The sequence below is a fragment of the Rattus norvegicus genome, chromosome 14, assembly GCF_021556685.1.
Source record: "Rattus norvegicus strain SHRSP/BbbUtx chromosome 14, alternate assembly SHRSP_T2T, whole genome shotgun sequence".
In the NCBI taxonomy this organism is placed as follows: Eukaryota; Metazoa; Chordata; class Mammalia; order Rodentia; family Muridae; genus Rattus; species Rattus norvegicus.
Window position 1 is genome coordinate 18509499 of NC_141547.1, and position 24170 is coordinate 18533668.

Here is a 24170-nt window from a genome sequence, read left to right on the forward strand (position 1 = left end):
TCCTGTTCTGCCTTCTGTGCTGGATTCTCACTGTGCACATGGCTAAGAGCACTGAGAAACAATTATACCAGGATTTGAGTGTTCTTTTCAGGGTATGCACAGAAAGGAGCCACATTAATGGGCATCATATAACACTAATGTCTTCTAACAGAGTTCCCAATACAGTCCTGTTCCTCTCTGAAACCTATTAGTCACAGTCTGTCTGCATTTCCCTCAGCATTCTGGTCTTTCAAGCTTTCATCAGAATGACCCTCTTAAACTCTGCTCTCAACGTTCTAGGTATTTTCTCCTCCATAGCTGCTGTAAGGAGCAGAGGAAGCCCTGGGTGTGTGAAGCCTTGCATGGATGTGTACTTGATGTGGGCATTACCCCTTTTTAGGACTGCAGGAATCAAACCCATTAGACATTTGGCAAAGCCAAATAGTTCCTTATATGGGGTAGGCTCAAGAAGGGTGGTAAAGTTCTCCTTGGGAGTCTGTGTGTCCATGAACAACTGATCAGTGTATGCAAACACTGACAACTGCAGCTTCTTCTCTGTGTAGCCAGAGACTGCTTGCCTACAATCTCTTCTAGTCAACCCCATGTTGAGGTTCCAGATTACAGCTGTTAGAGAAGCCCACCCAATCCTGGCATTACTGTGCCTGTGTTTATGTGTCTGTCCCATTTTCATCCCCTCCATATCCCTAGTCAGGGTTCCAGGGTTCCAAGTTGCACAAGGCATGGCAAGTTTCAAGCTGGTTCATAATGCCATTACATACCAGTTCCAAAGGCCTAAAACCACACAGCCAGGTTTATCATAAAAATTACTCCACTTCTCAGTACCATTTTGTGTGTCAGGTGCCTTTTTCATCATTGTGATTAAAGTACCTAATAGAGCATCTTAAGATTAAAAAAAGGCTTATTTGTGACTCACAGTTCCAAAGGTTATAGTTCATCATGGTAGGAAAGACATGACGTCTAGAAATGCTTAGTCCACAGTGGCAAGACCTTGCTGTAGTGTTTGTTGACACCTTGTTGGATCAGGCAGCAGAGAGCAAGGGGCCAGAAGCAGAAGTGCATGCCATCTTCAAGGCTTCTTCCCAGTGACCTACTTCTGCTCCACAGCCTATAGCCTGAAAACTCTCTCAACTTAACAAGACATCATAAACATCGTCATGGGGCCAAGTATTCAAACACACGAGCCTGTGGGAAACATTAACCCCTCACATGCATGAGGTAATACATTTTCACCAAATTGATTAGAAAGGAAATTTTTGTCTAGAAAACACAATATTTGAGAGCATATGTGGATAAATTGTCTTATAGCACAGATGAATATAAAGTGTTTCTAAAGAATTAAACAGTATTTTATAGTGAACATTAAAACATTAAGAAATGCATTTTAGCCAGGCAATTTCATGCCTTCTAGGTCTATTTTGAGCTGCCACAATATTCTTATTGTTATGAGACTTTTACATAATTACACACTTTACAAATTAAGACTTTGGTGATATTTCCAGATAAAGAGACGCTTAGTAAATAATGGCGTGCCATTGAAATTAATAAACTATTTGAGAGACCCTTAAACAACATTGAAACATACCTATGATACATTCAACTAATAAAACAGCTAGAAAAACATACATCATAGACTCATATCCTTATTAATGAAAGCATGCACATGCCCCAAAGTGACAGAAACAGTGATTTTTGACATGAAAACAGCATAAGGAATGATTCTTATTTTACCTAATTTGCATTTCTGCATTACCTAATGTTTCTGTTGCATTCTGAGTTTCTTTCAACAATGGAAAATAAAATATGGCTGGTACATAACTAATAAACAAAAAACCCATAAGGTATGTGTAGCTGTTTATGTCTCAACATATATTCATCATGTATCTATTGTGTGCCAAATACCCTCTTAAGGACCAGGAGTAAAATGCGGTATGAGATAAAATCTTAGCTTTACATTTACTGTTTGGTAACATATATAGATATTGCACAAGTATATAAGTGGAATTTCACAACAATCAGAGATAATGAGATTTACAGCGGGGGAAATGAGCAGGTGAGAGTTGAGCTGAGTCCTGCGGGGAGAGAAGGAGCCAGCATGAGAAGGGAAATGGGATGTGTGCATCATCAGAAGACAGAGGAGGAAACCAGAATCAGCAGAGGATGAGGGGAGAGAGGAGCCAGCCAGTCAGCCAGAGCAATGTGTGATGGTTTCCAGAGGTTAAGCGGTTGCTAAGGACAAAAAAAGTAAAGACATGCATGTGTTTGTAAACACTCCATTCTTTTCCAAGTTAAAAGCAACAACAATAATGAAAATTAAACAGTGATGTTTCTGCTGCAATGAAGTGTGTATTTTAATTTAAAAAATTAAAATAAAACTCTTCCTGTTATTGAGGACTGGTGTAGATAAGACACAAAAGGTACAAAGAAATACGTGAAAAGACAAAACTAATTCAGGAAGTGGGTCAAGGAATCGGAAGAAGAAATTTAAGTTAGAAACAAAGAACAATGTTCGACTGCACTGGCTAGTAAGCAGAGCAATGAACTCAAAGTTGTTCTCACTTCTTAGGGTCTCAAAGTTGAGGAAAACAATTGAGTGTGTGCTGAGGTTGCTTGGAGACAGCCATGAGAGAGTGTGAGCTGTGCACAGATAACTTCCCTACTGTTTCAAGTGTGTCTGCCTCATACTTCCCCTATTGGAATTGTCCACCTCACCATTCCTCAACGATGTCAGGTGTCTACTGCTGATGGACATGCTAAGCCAAGGGCTGGCTAGAATATGTCTTTAAATGGTGGTTCTCCTTTATGAAAGGAAAGACAGATGTAACTAATTCTGTTCTTTTTACCACTGTAATTCTCCAAAACTCCACAAATAAAAACTATTCATTGTACAATCAAAAGAATAGCTGTTGAAAAGCTAGTTATGGGTGAGTTCAAAACAAACTCACTATAATAATAAAGAGATGAGATAACACTGGGGAAAATGTTAAATATTTTTGAATTATATATTCACTTCCCAATTTTTTTTATTTATTTTTGAGATTTTAGGAACATGGATTTTAGAGATAGTTCAGGAGTTAAGAGCACTTTCTGCTTTTCCAGTGAACCTGAGTTTGGTTCCCATCATCGACAGCACATGGTTTGTAACCACATATTAACTGAAACTTCAGGGGATCCAGCAACCTCTTCCAGGCTCCATGCAGACACTACATACATGTATCATGCCCTTCCTATAGACGCTCAAACACATACATATTTAAAAAAAAAGAATTTGGGAGAACCAGAACCCATTGCTGCCCTCTGAAAAATGGAGACACGATATACCTCAGAGTACTTTGTGAGGCCTAAAGTACATTTTGAAAATTGTTTTACATGATATTAAGGTTATTGTACTACTGTGTTATTTATTATAATTATATAATCAAAATAAGCAATGCTTTTCCCATAGTAAGTGATAACCACTCTACTCTTTATTTTACAAGCGTGTCTCCTTCAACACTTGATATTCACAGAATAGCAAATGCATAGAACCACTGAGATTGAAGTCTTGCAAATACAAAATTTAGCTAATAGAAAAATGTATTTGTCAGAATTCTTAACCCAGCAAATGTAATCATACCCTGCTATGATTCCCTAATCCAAAGAGTACAAATGCTTGGACATTTTAGTGTTCTCCACCCTTCCCTTTGATGCTCCCAGTTACTCTTATCTGTACATCATCAATGTGCGTTGGAAGAATGATAGAGTTCTTTCACATCATCAATGCATGCTGGAACGATGATGGAGTTGTTTGCACTAAGAATGTAGATAGACTTCCTGAGGAGGCCCTTTTGGACAGATGTTAAATAATGGTAACACAGGAAGTCAAAACTGAAAAGTATAGAAAATAAAAGGCATGTAACAGTCTAGGCTCAGCACCTTGGTTTGATATGAGTTTATGAAATATTCCTTATCAGAGATACAGAGAGTAGATGTAGGGCAGAACTCGGCTAGCATGGGGCCCATACATGTTTAGATGGAGTGTCCAAAAGCATTTTAGAGTGGAAAACAAATTACCTGTCTACTTAAGGAAGATGATTATGCCAACTGTAGAGAGAGCTGAAAGTGCCAAGACCATAGCAGGACATAATTCAATAGTGAGTACCACAACCTTTAAGGAAGAGTCACTGAGGAAATAGAGCTGTGGACACGTGGGAAGATGAAAGCTGGGGGCTTTGGAAGTGTTCTGAGTACTAGACAGCAAAATGTCCATCTGGGTCACAATGAGCAAGACATAGTCCCTAGTGAATAATTTGTAATGTTCAGTTTTACTGACAATAAGCAGAATTTTAATAAATCAAGGCGAAAGGGAGAAATTCCTAACCTAAAGGTTCAAAGGATTGGCCACTCTGATGTCAGGAACAGGCCATAACTCAGTTCATATCAGACATCAATAATTAACTCTTGCCAGACTGTTGAAAACCTTTCAACCTGAACTACAGCAATGACTGTAAGGACTATTTCAATGTCTTGTCTGTAAGGAATATTTCAATGACTGTAATGCTATTTCAATATCCAGATTTATTTTCATTTTCCAAGCAAACTATGTAGTTGTAATGATCTACTTTCTGGGAATCTATCTTACCCCAGATAAACTTGCCACTTGAAGTCATTAATCTGCATGATGGTAAAAGGGGGTTATTAAGTCTCTTTTATACCTTAGGGCTGACCTATTGATTTACGTGTGACATTATCAAATATTGGTTCTGGTAGAAAGTTTGGAAAAGAGTCCTTGCTCTGTCTATATGCCAGGGGACTCTTAGGATAACAGCTGAGCAGTTCTGATGTCCCTTTTTAAAAGAGAAGGGTGGTACAAATCAATCCAGTCTTATCTCCTTATACAAAGCTCAAGTCCAAGTAGATCAAGGACCTCCACATAAACCAGATACACTGAAACTAAAAGAAGAGAAAGTGGGGAAGAGCCTTGAATACATAGGCACAGGGGAAAATTTCCTGAACAGAGCACCAATAGCTTATGCTCTAAGATCAAAAATCGACAAATGGGACTTCATAAAATTGCAAAGCTTTTGTAAGGCAAAGGACACTGTCAGTAGGACAAAATAGCAACCAAAAGGTTGGGAAAGTATCTTTACCAATCCTACATCCAATAAAGGACACCATGTGGGTAAAGATAGTCAATCAACAAGAGACACAAATGGGCCTGACCACTGAGCCATCTCTCTAGCCCTAGCAATAACTTCTATTGAGTATTATTTCTCTAACTTTACAGTTTTCAAAGGAACAAAAACCTTTTAAATTGTAAGAAATACAATTTCCCTTCCTTGGTACTGAAGGTCTAACACATAAAGTGAAATGGCGAGGGACATTATTACTGAAGGGCTTGCAGTATCTTGCTTTAAGAGTAATCCAGATTGATCATGAGGAGTGAGAAATCAGTAGCAAAAACTTCAGGTAATGCAATATTTTTCATAAAAGGCTGAGCCCATTTCAAAAGCAGAGCACATTAATTTCAAATACAAGATCAATTATAATTGGCAAAATGAACTTCCATACAAAGTATATCCAGTGCAATTTCGGGAAACATGTGTCTTGAACCAGTGGTTCTCAGTGGCTGTCAACCTTCCTAATGCTGAGACCCTTCAATGCAGTTCTTCATGTTGTGGTGACCCCAACCATTAGATCATTTTCATTGCAACTTCACAACTGTAATTCTGGTACCATTCTGAATGTAATGTAAATATCTGTGTTTTCTGATGGTCTTAGTGACCCCTATGAAATGATCGTTTGGTCTCCAAAGTGGTCATGACCCACAATTTGAGAACCACTATTTTAGATGGGTAGAGGATGGAGGATAGAAGGAAAGCTAGATGGTTAGAGAGACAGACAAAATGACAGACTTACAAAAACAAACACATGTGCTTGACTTATTTGACTCATAAAATAAATGGTTAAAATGGAAATGGTCTGACGTTGAAACATTTCAGGCAAACACGAAAGTCGCTGTGTATGTCATGTACCATAAGGCTGGTTAGAAAGACCACTTTCATACTTTTATTTTTGACAAAGAGGGCCTTCAGTAAATGTTTTCATCAGAATATGAGAAATGGAAAGCCACGACAAGCCACCATATTTAAAGACACATTCACACTCGTATGCTATATAACATTGGATAGCATACTATCTTTCTAAGTCTCAGTACTGTTGGTAGCTTCTCCCGTTTCCTCCATCAAGGATTCCTGTGTGGGATTGTCTGCACTTTTTCTACATCCCAAGTTTTCCCCACTTGGGTTTTGAGATGCAGGTTCATGGACCAACAGGCCAGATGTGTTTATGTCCAGGTTGCGTTTAGCTCTTAGGCCATAGGCTTCCTGGGGTTTGACTTTCTTTTGGCAGAACTGGAAAGCATCTTGGAAACCACTGCGAAAATTTTCATTAAAGAAACCATAAATGATGGGGTTGACACTGCTATTGCAGAAGGCGAGCCAGTGGGCAAAAGGGTAGACATAAATATTGATGACACGTAGTTTGTTAGGTGACAGGTCAGCATAGTCTGAGAGCATCATCAGAGTCCACAGGGGAAGCCAGGAAAGGATGAAAAGGAGGGCCACAGTCAGCAGCATCTTGATGACCTTCTGTTTCTTCTTGGATACATGCCACTGCTCCAGGCGCTGCTTACCTGTGCTGTGTGCTGAGGTCTTGAAGAGGGAAGCCCCAATCCTTGCATACATGATAACAATGAGGGAGAGTGGAGCCAGGTAGATAGTGGCAAAGAGCACGGTGGTGTAGATCCTCCTCATTTCCTGGTTTGGCCAATCCTCCCGACACCAGTAGACTGTGCTGGTTTTATTGTGGGAGCTGAGCCTCACACGGTAGTATTTTTCTTCCTGTACATGTAACATGATTGCAGATGGGGTCATAATGGTGATGGCCAGGCCCCAGATGATCACGATCATGACAAAGGCTGTCTTGACAGTGAGCTTGGGCTTAAAGGGGTAGACCACACACCGGAATCTGCAAGGAGAGGTACATGTCAGTGAGGCACTGTGCCAACAAGTGTGAGGACATCCATCTACATTGTCTTCGAAGACACAGGAAGTTGGCACCTGAGGTAATGCAGCGCAGCTCGCCAACCTATGTAACTGACAGAAGATTATGCTTTAATTCAGAGAAAACGAATGCTGTTTCATTTCATGAGATCTCATAAATGCAAATAACCACTCAGATGCTATTCATGAGGAAAGGCGGGAATCGTATCACATTGGAATATCTTGACTATTTTATATTTATCTATAGACAGCCCCTTAGAACTCTGTCATAGACTTAGTGCCATGGGCTTGCATGAGATGTTCTTTGAAATGTTAACATCTAATATTTAAATAACAAAATTAAAGTGTGAAGATGTGGAGTCAGGGAAGGTTACAATCTTGCTTATTGTTATGCATTATTTCAACCCAAGCGGTTGGATTCCAGAGAGATAGGTGCCGCGGACAGCCAGATCTACTGCACTGCTGTAGAGAGCTCATCAGTAGCAATCCATGAACTGATTCCCCCTCGGGTTCCTAATGTTCCCAATATTTCATTTCTGGGCTTGGCCATGGAGTGTGCTCTGACATTAACAAGACTGTACATCGGGGCTGTCCTTTTGGATGCCTCTTCTGCAAACACAGCTTCCAGGTTCTAAGAAACTTAAATTGGATGAGAAGCACATGGGGATAAGGCTCTGGGGAACATTAGAGACAGCAGTCTCAATTTAATTCAGAGTAACCCTACAGCGTAAGTGACCTAGGGAGCAGGAGACTAAGAGTGAAGCCCACTCAACCCCTAGAATCACAAGAGTAATACATTATTCATCTAAAAACACCAAAAGGTGGTTTTAGATATTTCACAATTACATGAATCTGAGAAGCACCATTACGAAATCTGATGGGGACTCCTGCTATATTCCCCATTGAACATGGCAATTCAAAATCTGTTAAGGAATTAGACTGCTTTTGTTATTGTGATTCTTATTATTGTTATGTGTGCATTATAAGGAATTGTAATGTGCATGTGCTTGTATGCAGTATTATCATTTTAGATATGATCACCTATGTAATATATGTTCTGGTTTTGTGAGATTCTGAAGTAGATTGTATAACTTGGCAGACAGATGTGGAGATAAAGAAAGCAAGGGCTGAATAGAAATTCCCAATTAACTTCTGTGACACACCCTCAGAGCATCCCTATACAATGATAGGATAAGACTCTGTTGCTGAAGATGACGTATACCTTACATGCAAGATAAAGAGAAATGAGGCTAGAACAGATCCGATGCTTCCTCCCTTCTGGATAGCTTACACAGTGCCAGATGGTACTCTGCAGGGAGCCAGAGGAAGTTAGGACCTAAATGTTCTCACTTGGCTGTGAACGTTATTAATCAGTCTGCCAGACAAGATGTGCTCATTGGTAAAACCGTGACACAGCTGGTAGGGGTGAAACCAGTTCCCCTCTGGAACGGACTCTGAAGTCTGTTCCACAAGATGGAACCTTGCCTAGAACCAGGTTCCCTCTGGAACTGACTTTGAGGTCTGCTTCACCAGACAGAACCCTTGCCTAGCACCAAGTCAAAAACTCTGCTTAGAAAGGTTGCAGGCCCAAGGGAGGAACCTATTAGTGCTGCTTAGCTGAAGTGAAATAGTATCAAGCATCCTTTTGAATACCTTCATTTACAACCACAGACAATGGCTATCCTCAACCTTAACTTTAGATAAGGTTCTCTTCAATGAATGTCAATGAACTCAGATAGCCATAGCTTCACAAGATGCTAAGAATAATTGATAGACTCAGACCTAAGAAGACCTTTGCTTTATCCCCTTAAGGCTGAGGAGACATAGAGAAAGGCTGTGAAATGCCATTTTCAAAGCATGATATAGCCACAGCAATTAGGAGCTCACAGCAGCTTAGTCTAGTAGCATCGGACCTGTACAAGTTTGACCCATCCAGCAATGAGCTGTGCATGGAGAAGGGGCTCATGGGGCCATGTGACTTACTGCAGAACATATTCTACTAACATGTTCTGGAAACAGGGAGAGTTGGTATCCACTTGTAAACCCACTGGTGAGCCTACAAGGCTCTAAGATAGTTGCAAAGCCATGGTCGCACAGTCTCGTCAACACAAAACAAAACAAAATAGCATGTCGCAAGTATGGCAAAGAGATTTGTATAAGATTATTTGTCTAGAAAAGAAGAAACGGATGCTGGTAGTGGTGGGAGCAGAGATAAGAGAGGCTTGTGAGTGAGAGTCATCAGAATAAATTATATGCATGTATGAAATCATCAAAGACTAAAATATATTAATAAAGTAAGGGTGATTTAATATTATTATGTAATGTCGGTACCTTCTCTTGATTAATAAAAAATGAAATGAATGAAACTAAAGCTATAACTATAAAAAAAGTTAGGATTTCTATTGACATGATAAAGATAGTGACCAGGACAGGCCATGGTGGTGCATACCTTTAATCCCAGCACTCAAAATGCAGCAGCAGATGGCTCTCTATGAGTTTGAGACTAGCCTGGTCTACATAGTTAATTCCAGTCCATCCAAGGCTACCTACTAAAACTCTGTCTCAAAAAGTAACACAGCAGACAAAAAAAATCACAACCAAAATCAATTCAGGAAGATAGATTTATTTCAGCTTATAATTCTCAGGTCACACTCCATAACGGAGGGAAGTCAGGACAGGAATCCTGGAGGTAGAGGCCGTGGAAGAGTGCCGCATATTGCCTTAAACATTTTTTTTCTTAATCATCCCAGGATGACCTACTCAGGGATAGTACCACCCACAATGGCCTGTCCCCTCCACATCAATTATTAATCATGAACCCCCTCACACAGACTTGCCTACAGGCTGAGCTTATGAAGGCCCTTTTTTTCTTAGTTGAAATTCCTTCCTCTCAGATGTCTTTGTTAGCTTGTGTAAGGTTGACAAAACATTACACGGAACACACATAAAATACACAATCAAAAAGTCAATAACTTGCTGAAGATCAAGGCACCGTGCCATGCGAAAGAATAAAACAACGTTGCATTCATTTATTAATTAACCTCATTAAACTTTCACGCATTAAAAGTGGAAGAAAATACATGGTGTCCTTCAGGGGCATTGTTCTCCAGACCAAACAAATGTTATTTCTCTTCTCTCCAGCATGCTGTCTTGCAGCAAACATTACAGCTGTAATGTCCTCTTGGCAGCCCCCAAATTCACTTATCTTCCTGTTTGCAGAGACATTCTGATGTTGCTAGTCACCCCTCCTGTATATGCATTTCTGCTTTTCCAACATTGGTCTGCATCTGGAATGTTTGAGATTTCACACTGTGGCACTGGATTGTGGGTATGATTGTGCAATCTCTCAGGCAGTATATGGTTTTGAAATGTACACCAGTTGAATCACTGAATTATGTGGTCCTGCTTCATTCATTTTAATTTCCCTATCATTACCCACTAAAAACCAGCACAAATTGCTTGATTTTAATCTCATTTAACTTTGAAAATAAAGACTTTTCAAGGTCTTTTAAATGACTTTTTAAATTTTTTTTCAAGCGTCATGTCATAAACATTGCTCAAAGCATTTAAGGACATTTAAGTACCAATTGTAAGTGGGAGTAAATTTTTTAAACTTAAAGATGAAGTAGAAATACAGATAATAATATAGCTCTCATTCACTGTAGAGATCCCTAATCAATATAGAACATTCACTTGTAGGGGACGCCCTTGTTTTTAATGTGTTTCTTAAAAATGTGATGTATATTTTGAGTGAGCACACACACAAAAACCATGAATCTCTTACCAAAAACCTGATGTGGTTTATAACTACAAACATGGAAGGACCAACTGGCCTTGTTATATAATTTTTGCAAAGACTAGAAGCAATGTATCAGTGAGTCTAAAATTAAATACCCAATAAATTCATATTCCCAAGCTGTAACTGCATGGAAAATATTAACCATTTAAGAACTGAAAAAAAAAATGTAACTACATGAATTACATAATTTTTTATAAATATTTGGTGAAGCAATAAATTTGGGTGAAGCAATAACTCTGAGTTGCAGTAGTACCAGCAGGTATGCAGTTGCATGAGCATGCTCAGGACCATTTAGAAGTGGTGACAAGATGTAGGAACTACAGATTAGATTTAGAGCTGACTTACCTGTCCACGGCTATGGCAACCAAGGTGAAGACAGAAGCGGCAACCGATATCCCTTGCACCAGCCCGCTGATCTTGCACATGCTGCTTCCAAACGGCCATCCTAGATTGGGGATGGAATAGGTTTTGACTCAATTCTTTCACCTCACTATACGGCAAATATTAACAAAAGACGAGAAATGAAAGCAGCCGTGGAGTAATACATCCCAGCATGCTCAGTGATTTCTCCACACAGAATGTGCATCCTCAGAGCAAGACTTCCGCAGCAAAGCTTACATACATCCCAGGGACTACAAGAAGTACTTCACTCCTGGTACTATATTCAATCCCCGGGAGAAGATTCTGAACGCTCTGTTCTCTAAATCGTGGCAGCTCTACACAAGGATAAAACCAGAACTGTACGCCTTGCTCCAGTCACCTTAAAAATATTTAAACCTAGGTAAGTATCTAGAGTGCACACCATCAAACCTTATGCTGCAATGCCTTAAACAAGTGGTTTCAACCTTCCTAATGCTGTGACCCTGTAACACAGTTCCTTATGCTGTGGGGAACCAACCATAAAATTATTTCCATTGCTACTTCATGACTTAATTTTGTTACTGTTATGAGTTATAATGTAAATGTCTGATATTTCTAATGGTCTTAGGTGACCCCTATGAAGAGTTGCTCAATCCTTCAGGGAGGTCACGGTCCCCAGGTTGAGAAACGCTGCTTTAAATGACTAGAATAGCCAGGATATTAATTTACTAATTTGGAAATACATGCCATAATTTGTGAGGAAGTGGGAATTACATATGATACAAATACACACAGTGCATGACCACTGTGATGGTGACACCAGAATGGAGACACCTTGGCATGAATGACAGTCATCTATTTCAGTTACTTAACTAAATCTCAGGGACCAGGGCATTTCTCTGAGAAATCAATACTATCAGAGCTTTAGAATACACATTTGCTATTAAAAAAAAAATAGCTTCTCCTAACCGCTGTTTTTGTTTAGATCTTAAAGTATATTTTCTGTTTAAACAAAAACACCTATAGTTTCTTTAAAAAAACCAACTATTCATATCTGATCTCAATTAGCACAAAATACCACAAATGAGTGTATTTTAACAGCAACCCTATTTGAATTTCTCACTGTTTCACTTTGCTCTCAGAGACAAGGTCTCACCATGTTCTTCAGGCTGGCCTCAAACTCACACCTCATTACTTCAGCCTCTCAGGCAGTCTAGATCATGAAATGAGAGTCCTCGGTGAGTCTATAGAACACATAGGGGTCCTCACTAAATGGTCCTTAATACTAAGGAAGTCTCAAATATAAATGAAAGGGAATATAAGGACTGCGTAGTGGAAAACTCACACAGAACCGGAATGAAGATGTTACTAGCAATCTCAAAAATGTAAAATGATAGCAGATACACATGCAGAAAACAAACAAAAATAAGGCTAAGTAATCTAAGATAGTAAAACGGAAGAACCCAAGGTGAAAATTGAGGAAACCCTTGTCTGCCACACTGTCTGCACTGACCCCAGGACTCCATACAGGCTGGGCAAGCACGCTGTCACTGAGGTACGTACTTAGCTCTTAGATTAAAAGAAAGATTTATTATCATTTTAAAATCACGAATATGGGTGTGTCTATGTATAGGTACACATGGGTGAGTTCAGGTGCCCATAGAAGCCAGAAGAGAACATCAAATCTCCTAGAAGCTAAAGTCATAGGCAGTTTTGTGTCATACAACAGTGGGTGCTGGGAACTGAAACTAGGTCCTCTGGAACTGCTCTTAACCATTAAGCAATCTGTTTAGTCTCAAATCCTTGGATTTTGGGTACAGTGGCTTTATGGCTTTATGTAAACTAGGCTAAACTTTAACTTGCAGTTCTCCTACCTGGACTGCTAATGTGCTGATATTATAGTTATATACCGCACTCCAACAGACAGACAGACAGACAGACAGACACACATGCACACACGCACACACACACATACACACACACACACTCACACACTCACACACTCATCTTTGGAAAACAAGAGGCATAGATTGAATGAGACATAAGAAAGGGGCCCCCTAATCTCTTCTGTGTTAAGAAAACATCAAAAGAAGAAGGGAAAAGACTTTGCCAAGAAAAATTCTCCAAGATTAAACGCATTGGTTTTCATATTGAAAGAAGCAGTTTGTATGCAGTACAGTAAATAAACTCCCAAAAAGCAACCTCCAACCCTAATTTTATAACATTCAGAACTCCGGGGGAAATAAAGAAAACTCAGCAAGCTTTTAGGATGAAAAATATAGAACCCAAATAAAAGACAGCAAGAGTCAAATTTTTCAGCAGTTACTCAAACATTTCCCAGAAGTAATAAGAAAGCAATTCCTTTAAAATCATGAGAGAAAAAATGTCCAGCCCCGAATGGTTCACACAGCGAACTATAATCGAGTGTGGGAGTGACAGAAAGATGTGTAAGTTCTCAGAAATGGTTCATCACGATGCACTCTTGCTTGGGAGGGAATAAAGTAGAACAAAGTTGTGCATCCAGAAAACACAGGACCAAGGACAAGGGGAAGTGAAGAGCCCTGAGAGTTAACAATCACCAAGCGAGTTCCATTCTGGACCAAGAGAGGCCGTGAAGCTTGTGAACGCATGTTTGCGTTTGTGTGGTGTAAAGTGGATTACCAAAATGAAATTTCTGTCTTATGCAGCTGAGAAACATAAAATTACACTAGTTGCATGTTTACTTAAATTTATGGTCCTAATTACCAAAACTTAAGGCAGGAGGTTCTGCAAGTGGCCTACCATTGGGAAACAAAACCAAGGGCATGGTGAGGTGAGTTATGTGCAAAATATTAAGGTAGTCATTTAATGCAAAGTAAATATGGCAGAAAAATGAGTGTCGTGAGCAGATATGAACTTTGATATGGCCTGTCCTACTTTGAATAACTCTAATATGCTGAGATGATTTAATTGTGAACATATCAAAGGTTGTTTCACAATTAATACCACAATGTTAAATCAATGAACACCTTACTGGGTTTAGGAACTACACTCCCCCTGCACCTCTAGAAATGTAAGGTGAAAGAAAAGATAACATGGGCTCAGACGCGTCAGAGAGAAGTTCTTATTCTCAAGCCTATATGTATATCTAGGTGTTTATTACATGTTTTGTTTAGAATATTCATCTTGTGAAGATAGGTATGTGGAACACTTCTGGGAACTCAATAAGCATGTGCGAGTGAATGAATGACTCCACTCTGACTCTGGGTATATGTGGGAAACGTTATCATCTTTATACAAGACACAAGCCAACATACCTGCTATGATGTTGTCCAGCAATGTGATAGGCATGCAGAATATTCCAACCAGTAAGTCACTTATTGCGAGGTTGAAGATGAAGAAATTAGTGACCGTGTGCATGTACCTATTCCTTATTACAACAAAGCAAACGACAGTGTTTCCCACCATGCACAGGAAGAAGATCAGGAAGTAGGAGCTAATGAAGACAGCTGTCACGTGGGGCTGGTGGAGATAGTAGTTCATGTATGTGATGTTGATATCTGAATACCAAGGATGCTGTGTGTCATTGCCACTCCAGATGTGATCCCAGCTTCCTGAAGAGTTTGAGTCCCATCTCTTGCCCATGGTGGACCTTATCAAAGGAGAGGCTGGAAAAAAATCAACGAAATATTGGTAAAATGTAACATCTGTGTTTACGTTTAATAAGAGAATCCATTTCTCAACATCACTGAATTTCAATGAGTTCTCAGAGTCCATCAGTTTTAAATGGACCTGAATTTTAAGTATGGTACTTGTCTTATTTGGATTTCTACTGGAAGCATTTGAAATTACTCCTCTGTGCCATACATAATGATCATTACAGTTGCTTCCCTGACATACGATATATTTCACTTCTGAACATAGTTGATCTGTCAAAACCCACTTGTTCTTGTAAGACAGGAGGACATCAGAAGAGCATCTATGTTGTCTAGTAATCTAACAAGGGATTATTTCTAAGTGTGTTTTGAAAATTCAGAGCCACCTCTGTATTCCAATTATTTTATTTAAACATAAAATTAAGTTCCTATATTCCCAACTAAGAGTAATGTTAGGAATTTTATGTTGGTAGATGTAAATTTAAGTGGATCAACAACTAAGCTGATAGAATCACATTTTGAAGACCTTTGAGTCAATTAGTGACTTCACAGTCTCTTCTGGATGTTTAGCAAGTATATGTGTTGTACTATGGTGAGGCATGTTGGTCCTATAAATATTACAGTAAGAACTGAGTTATGTATTACATATCTGATGCTTGATTTTGAATGATATTCATTTGTGTGTTCTTTAACTAAGCAATCCTGTACTTTCACTTGCCTCTACTTAACTCTGAACCAATTCTGATTTGAGAGTCACACGGAACTTAAATGAATAAGCTACTTATTCATTTCCTAACGGAGCTTTGTTACTGGCGACACTTCTGAATGAAATCACTGAATGGGTGAGATCCTGTTAATCGATTTCCTTGGTCACCCAAAAGAGATGTAGCTTTTTATGGCTTTCAGGAAAAGGGTGTATTTGTAAATAAGCTAACATTTGTACAATAAAGTAGTCTTAGGAAAAGAACCAAAATATATAAGATATAACAGCTTGTGTGTGTGTGTGTGTGTGTGTGTGTGTGTGTGTGTGTGTGTTTGTATGTAAGTTTTTTTGTAGTTTAAAGCTTATGCCTTTATCTGGGACTGTCTCCAGCTAGTTCATTTAACCCTACTATGACTATCTTGTCTACCATCTCACAGCTAGCTCTACGCCTTTCTCTGTTCCTCTGTGGTCTATGTCTGCTCCCCTCTGTGTCTGCCCTCTGAATCCCCAGCTTCAACTTTCTTCCCCTGCATCACTGTCATTCTCTCTGCCCAGAAGTTCTACCCTCCCCTTCTTGCCCAACTATAGGCTGTCAGCTCTCTATTATAACCAATCAGCAGTGAGACAATCTCAGATATAACTCTAGACTGATTGCCTTAGGCAGTTGAGGAAGAATCAATATTTACAAAAATAAAAAACCCAATGATGAGCCATAGAAATGACAATACCAAAATTCTGCCAGCATTTAGTTCTCTGCTGATACAGAGGTTACAATTGAAAATACAAAGACACACCTCCCCACGGTGTGAAGAAGAGTTACCCCAATACTTCACATTAAGATTAGGAAAAGAACATGGTAGCCCATCACTTAAATGAGCGCTTCCTTAATACCTGCATTTGGCAGGCGCTCCTTAGCTTTAGATTACACACACTAGAGTTTATCCAAATCGTACCTAGTACCTATCCATAAAATGTGTGAACTGAGTTTATAGTTAGTCCATTTTAGACAGTTCGAAATGAGCGCATTAAATCTAATTAATTATATTCTTTATTTATTTTACAGATGCAGTGATATGGAGAGGTTGGAATGTTGCAAGTTCAGAGATTAATTACATTATCCTGGACTGGGTTGAGCCTCATGGATAGCCATTCTTTGCCCATAAAACTTAGAAACATTTGGAATCATTTAACTGAGAGCCCCAGTTTATCAATCAAACACCTAAAAATATCACTAAATACCACCTGAGGCCTATAGAAAAGTGTCCCCCATTTTGCCGTACCCACTTTTCTGATGTGCTCACCAATGTGTTTAAACATACATTGATTTACTATTTTGTTCTATATTATTAACACTATAAAATTCTACTGGAGTTTCCACACTGGAACAATGAATTTGAGATAACCTAACGCTCTGATTCCAGAGCCATGGCCACTCAAATTTGGCTCTAGGATAAACTCTCAATTCCCTTTAGGGTACTGTGCCTTGTGTCTCCATACACCTAGCAAGTGTGATGATTCCAAAGCAGAAACAAAGTCAGTAGAAAAAAGACATTGCTATGAGTATTCCACTCTGCTATTTCATTCCTATTTAATAGATGTGCAAATAAACTCAGCATACTAAATCATGTGTTTTTGGAATAGTATAGCTGCATTGCCCCTATAAATATTGAGACTCATCCCATAGTATAATGGCCAATTTCAGTGACTGGCTCGAACATGGGTAATCTCTTTAACACATTTTAGTTGCATGCTTTCCACATCCCAAAAACGCCTCAATGCTGGGGCTATTGGCAGCTTTAAAGTTTTGTGGTTATAGGCTTTCTGAAGACTAGGGAAATACTTCGATTACTGTTTCTGACTAGGGCAATAGAAGGTGCTGAAATCAGGAGGAACTACTTCTTCTCTTGGTCTCTTACATAATCCAGCTCCTGGGAAGACAAGAAAATAATGTTCAGGAGACATAAATGGAATTACAGACTCCGGGAAAACATAAGGGGTTACTTAATAACAAATGGTCAGAGCAAAACAAAAAGAGAGAAAGCGATGTGAGGAAAGAAATGGGACGAGAGGGAGGGGTCAGCACCCATCCACTCAGGAATGTAAGTGGTATTAAACATAGTCTGAACAGTTCCCCCTGTCCCCTCTCCAATCCCTTCATCCTTTCTTTCTTTTCAACTTGATACTTTCTTTCCATCTTATACACCTAGAGGAACACTGAGCTGAAACCCCAGCATGTCAAGTACAGTTCCAGAAAGAAATAGTGCAACAACATTAACATTTGGAGGGCGAGGTATTGTTCTGACCTTCCCATCCCTCTTGAACAGTCATGGCAACTCTGTAAGGGTTATAGTTAGGAAGAAATAAAATCAAATGACAACAGTCACAAACAGAAGCCCTGAATGGATTCACAAGCAGAACCAGCCTGAATGGATTCCTATGGATAAAAACAAATATGAATGAGATCGGATGAACAATGCTAAAACTGCTGAAGCAAGACCATGGGCTCTGTGAGTGTATTTGGGTAACATTCTGGGACTGCCTGGGGTAGTTCCCCAGAATTACTATACGAGAGAGAAGTTTCCCATGTTCCAGAGCACTCATGGGAGACAGTGATGTTGTGAAATGGCCACAGGGTAACTATGATGACTGGAAGATGCCACGAGGAAGGTCCAACATCAGGCTGAGGTGAGAAGCAGAGGGTGAGATGGGAAGGGTCATTATGGAATGTCTTTCTGTAGGGAAGTACCCCAGGCCAAAGGGGACCCCTTGTCATAATCTAGGCTAGTGCTTTCCTTTCTGTGATAATTTTCAAAAGAAGTGGGCATAATTTGCCCTGCCACTTCAAAGAAATCAGTGCAAATGTACTACGTTGCCAGAGTATACTTGAATTTGCCAATATAACTGTTGTAGTTTCACGAAATGAGACTTTGATTCAATAAACATTCAAAGCAGGCTAGTAAATTGCTTGGACTATTATTATCAGAGATCCTCCTCTGAGGAAAAGGTCAGAGGAGTTAAGTACTACAGCAGCTCACATGATAGATAGATAGAGGCAAGCTACTAATTCCAGCTAAAAGTTGGAATGGGAATTACATAGACTGGAGCAATTAACATCATTCCAAAATATATCTTACTGACACTTCCAAGAAGCAGGGTGAATCTGGATGCTTTGGCTTGGCCATGGGGTCTATTAATTTTTTAATCTAAGAATCATATTGATTTCTAGTCACCAAAGCATGACCAAAAGTATTTGAATTTGAGTAGGGGACTAAGAGGAGACATTTGTTAAAAGACTCAAAGGATGATGACCTACAATGGCATACTACGATTCTAATTTGTTTGCTCATACAACATTGGATATCTCTGTGCTCATACAACATTGGATATCTCTGTGCTCATACAACATTGAATATCTCTGTGCTCATATAACATTAGATATATTTGAGACCAGAAATACACACTGTGACTCAGTGTGACTCAGCTAATGACAGCAATGAAATAGTTCAATAAGTAGTTCTTATGCCTGAGCCCAAAAACCATCTAAGAGATCTATTCCTCATAAAGTATTGGAAGCCATTTGGTAGCATCTATCTGTGTCCTGGCCTATCCTATAACTTAGAAGACTATGGGGCAATTCTGGAGCTAGACACCAAGGTAAAGTCAGAGGCATTCAAATATATCAAGTCGTATATTCCAAATAATTAGTGAATTAAAGAGTAATGCACTGAGTAATAGTGAGGGATGAGCACATCCAGGGTACGCCGTCACTATATACAAGAGCAGGTTTGCTTCAAAGGCTATAGGATCAGCAGTGAAACATCCAGAGGGCCTCTCTGATCCCATTTCTGCATGCTCTTTGTCTAAAAATTGGCTCACAGCTGAGTATAAGAAGCCACGTGGCTTGTTGCTGAACATTTCTGTACCTGTTACTATGAGTATGTAAGTCATCCATGACATATGATGCACACACAAGAAAAGCCTAAATAGAATCTGCAGCCAGTGGCCTTGCTATATATCTGAGGAAAAGAGTGTTTCATTGAAGAGAGTTCTCAGGAGAACTGAGATTTAAATTATGTCATGTACATGATTGCCTGTCATAACCAATTGCCACGTAAGACTAGGTTTTCAATAAGGCATATGCTTTAGTCAGATTTCACACACACACGCACACACACACACACACACACACACACACACACACACACACACACACATATGCATGCACGCATGCACACACCCTATTCAGTTGCCTTTCACTGAGGGCTCTTGTACTGGCATCCTGGAGAATCACTGAAAGGCAGGACATTCATCACTCCTACATTATTCCTGCAGTATTTAGTATTCTTAAGCTTCTTTATTCTCACTACAACCTAGCTGTTCATTAAAAATTCCGTCAATAATGCTAATCCCTCAAAACATTATCACTTTCTTGGTTGAGTGTTAACTCTTCTAGCGCAATTTCATAACACTGTGTGATGTTTTGCTTAATATTTGGTACTTACAAAAGCCTTGTCTGATTTAATTTCTTATATAAAAAATACTGTATTCCTTGAATGGTTTCAATAAGATAGATTTGTAAGGTGATTTTTTTTTCTGATGGAAACAAGCCAAAATATATACTATACTAGGCAATATTATTGATTAGCATAATTGAAAAGTTTCACAGCAAGGTCCTTAGGTCCTTTTTATTTAATGTCCTTCTTATTTTTCTAGTTCCTACAGATTTTTTTTGTTTGACTTTAATTTTGAGATTTTAAAATAACCATTGGGAGGTCTACAGGAATGAGGTCCTCTGTGTTTTAAGAAATAGCAAAGAGGGAGCGGTCCTCAACATTTGGGGGATCACAGTGCAGAACTGGCTCATAAGCTGTTGCAGCTGCCTAAGTAATTACTTATGCAGATAGCGGAAGTGGCTTCAGTCTGTCAGCATCCATATGTATATATGGAATTTTGTATTTCCCAGTCATAAGCATTATTCAAAGACCTTTCTCTGATACCATGAAATCCAAACTCATTAGCCTGGTAGTTAAGCTCAGCCACAGACGGGACCCAGTTGAACTCATCAGTTTATCTCCTTCAATTTGTGATGCTCAGCTATTTCTATGAAGACTGAAATTGCTAAGGAGAATGAATCTGTACCCCTTTGAGCTGGAAGGAAGGAGTGAAAGGACTATAAAATTACACAGAGATGTCACTTCATAATGAGAAAATCTGAGATTTTTTTGAGTCATTTTAAAAACATTTTATTGGATATTTTATATATTTACATTTCAAATGTTATCCCCTTTCCTCCTCCTCACTCTCCCTCCTCTATCTACCAGCTTCTGTGAGGATGCTCCCACTCCTACCAACCCACTCCCACCTCAGTGCCCTGGCATTTCCCTACACTCGGGAATCTAGCTTTCACCGGACCAAGAGCCTCTCCTCCTATTGATGCTAGACAATGCCGTCCTCTGCTACATATGCAACTGGAGCCATGGGTCCCTCCATGTGTACTCATTGGTTGGTGGTTTAGTCCCTGGGAGCTCTGGGGGTGGGGGTTCTGTTTGGTTGATATTGTTGTTCTTCCTGTGGGACTGCAAACCCTTTCAGCTCCTTCAGTCCTTTCTCTAACTCCTCCATAGCGGTCCCCATAGTCAGTCTGATGGTTAGCTGCAAACATCCTCAATTCAAATAAGTGAATTGTATAGTATCCAAGATATCTAAATAGGTCAGGGCTGGTTGTGATGGAGCAAACATGTAATCTCATCATCAAAAGGCTGGAGCAGAGGTTTAGTGTGTCCAGTGCAGCCTGGGACTCATACTGAAGCTCTGTCTCAAAATGAAGAAAGAATGGAATAAGAAGCAGAAACGAAGATATATTTTCACAATCAAGTATTTTGTTTGAAATGAAATTTTCATTTTTAGTATGTAAATATAAATAGCATTGCTCTTTCCCCTCTAAAGTGAGAATTAATTCAAACTGCTTTTCAAGCAAATTACATTTCAGTATCATACCAAGAACAGAGAGTTATTTCTCTCACTATAAACTTAAACCATGAAGAATACAAAGATAGTCCTTCACCCTTCTACCAAGGTGCTTTGGAAGGATAAGACTCCTTAAATAAATCAACTTCTTCTTGCTATTCATTTATTCAAAAGTAGTTTTTCTAACATGGCATTTTCAAAGTTTATCTCACTTCATGTTTTAGCTTTGTGTCCAGTGACATTACTTTTTAGTTTTGGATGTGTCTGATGACATCACCTTTTAGCTTAGGATGTGTCCAGAGAAATTTCCTGCACTGGGCTCAGAGGACACTTTTTACTCACTTTCAAAAAGTTATGTCAGTTTTCGTACTACAGTACTAAGCAGCTTATCAATGGTAGGTGAAAACCAGGATCATGTAAGCTTGGCTGAGCTGTCAGCATCCACACATGTTCTCTTCTGAACACTATTATGAATAGGTTTTTCCACATCAACAGTCATTGCTAAGCTCTTCAGATAGAGACTGAGAAGGAGATGAGACGATGAGATTCCAGCAGGACTGAGGCATATCACCTTGGTACAGTGTGCTTTCTATTCGGTTTACTGACACCATCAATACTTTTTAGTATAATGAAAACACAACTTGAGATGCAGCACAAGTGGAACATTTTAAATTACATGCGTTTACTCCATGACTACTGTACTAAATACTACATGGTAAGATCACTTTTGTATTTTTTTCTCCTAGGCTGGTAGGATGAGTGAACTTCTAAACTCATGCATCTGGAGAGAGAAGGAAGACATTGGTAGAAGGAATGTTGCTACAAGAGCATGTATCTCTTTCAAAGCCTGACCTCACTCGCCTACTCACTCACTCACTCACTCACTCACCTACTACCTCCCTCTCTCCCTCCCTCCTTCCCTCCCTCCCTTCTATCCTCCCTCCTATCCCTATCTGGAAATGACCCAAACACTCTGAGTAGTTGACACGTATAGACTAAGCCATGCCTCCTGTGTCATATTTGCTGAGAGTAAATAAAGTTGCCAGACCCACATCAAACAAGAAATAGTAGGAAGCACAGCCTTACGAAAGCTGGGAAATTTGAAGATGTGCTTCTTACACACACTGGCCTACCCTCTGGTCCAGAACTACACTGATTAGTTTACCATCTTCTCTCTCTTTATATATTGTCGTGGTTTGGATTGTAAACACCACGATAAAGGCCATATACTAAAGGCCCATGGCAGCACTGGGCAGTGCTGGAGCCTTATGACACTACAAGATCCATATCCATCAGCTTTAGAGATGCGAGCCATGCAGTACAGTGCTCTACGGTATCCACAACCCCGGGTAACTCAAACAACTGGCAGAGTTCCAAAGTGGGGGTTTTCTCTAAATCATAATTTTAGTCTGATATACATTTATTGTATCCATTTATGCACATGAGCTATGGAAGGCTGTGTGCCATGGAAGGCTGTGTGTGTGTGTGTTTCCTGGGGAAAGCACCGGGAGTTCAGGATATGTCTTTCTGGATGTTTTCTTTGGGTTTTCATTCCAGCAAGTTAGCATATTATCCTATGATCAGGCTTTTGGAAAGCAATTCCTACAATCTCTGTTAGACTACAACTTGGATTGGTTTTTTTTGGGGGGGGATGTTCAAGGGTTGCTATAAGCTAACATAGAGAACACTGTAGATGGCAAAATAGGCTAGATAACATAGCTTTTCTGCCGAGAAACACAGGATCCTGAAGAGTATCCATATTGTAGATGATCAGGCTATGACCTAGTAAGGAGGCTGAGGACTTCACAAAGCTGAAACATATATCACAACACAGAGCTAGAACATTGAAAACTTTGTGTCCAGCTTGCATTAGTTATTAGGTGTATTTTAGTAATTTTTAGTTTCTGATAGGGGTCAATGATTGCTCACTGGATCATCGAGTAAGAATAGAGAACATTAAGGAAAATATACATATTTATTTTAACTATGTGCTTGGCACAGAGTATTTTATATGCATAATTGAATAAGAAAACTGCCCACAGTGACCTTATCAGAGCACAGCCCTTAGCAGCAGACAGAGCATTTTCATAGTATGTATCAAGCAAAGTATGTTGTAGACTCTGCATCTTTTTGACGAGAAAAAAATCTGCATTTCCATAGTTCCATATTTCATTGTTTCTTTTGGAGTTTGCATTATTTTAAAAGCAAGTATTTATGTAACAAATCTGTACCATTAGAATTACCAGAAGACCATTTACACTTTAGATATTAATTTCTTTTCACAAGTTTGGTAGTCAACAAAAGCTTCAGTGGTTTTTTAGACATTTCCTTATGTCTAAATTTCTCCCCCCACCAGTAACCTAATTTATCAAATGAGAAATAAATAATTGCTTTCCTTAATCACCAACGATGCCAATACAAACAATAACAACTTGATCATCAATCACTGCTTTTTGGGCAGTTTCCCAAGGCTGACTCTAAAATGAAATGTATTGTGCTGTGATGAATTTGAAAATCTACATGTTTAGTCAAATAAAAGAAAAAAAACAGATTAAGGTCAGCTATTATTTAAATGTGAAGTAGCCCCTGGAGGCTCACAGCTATGAACACTTGGCAAATGGTCCCTAGCTGATAGTGTTTCACAGGAAAAACCGTGGAAGATTAAG

General features: G+C 39.3%; 1 protein-coding gene across 6 annotated transcripts in view; it reads right to left on the reverse strand.

Moving 5' to 3' along the window:
• Positions 1-3032: 3032 nt before the first annotated feature.
• Positions 3033-24170, reverse strand: part of Npffr2 (neuropeptide FF receptor 2) — a 284733-nt gene continuing 263595 nt past the window's right edge. For 4 of the 6 annotated variants that reach the window (XM_087584387.1, XM_087584388.1, XM_087584389.1 and 1 more), the window contains 3 exons: positions 14496-14846; positions 11185-11284; positions 3033-7005 (listed from right to left, as the gene is read on the reverse strand). In XM_087584387.1, coding sequence (XP_087440513.1) covers positions 6180-7005; positions 11185-11284; positions 14496-14846 — 1277 coding nt within the window. In that variant the 3' untranslated portion in view covers positions 3033-6179. The remainder of the gene's footprint in view (positions 7006-11184; positions 11285-14495; positions 14847-24170) is intronic. The other 2 variants (NM_023980.2, NM_001412396.1) reach the window with 1 other exon arrangement.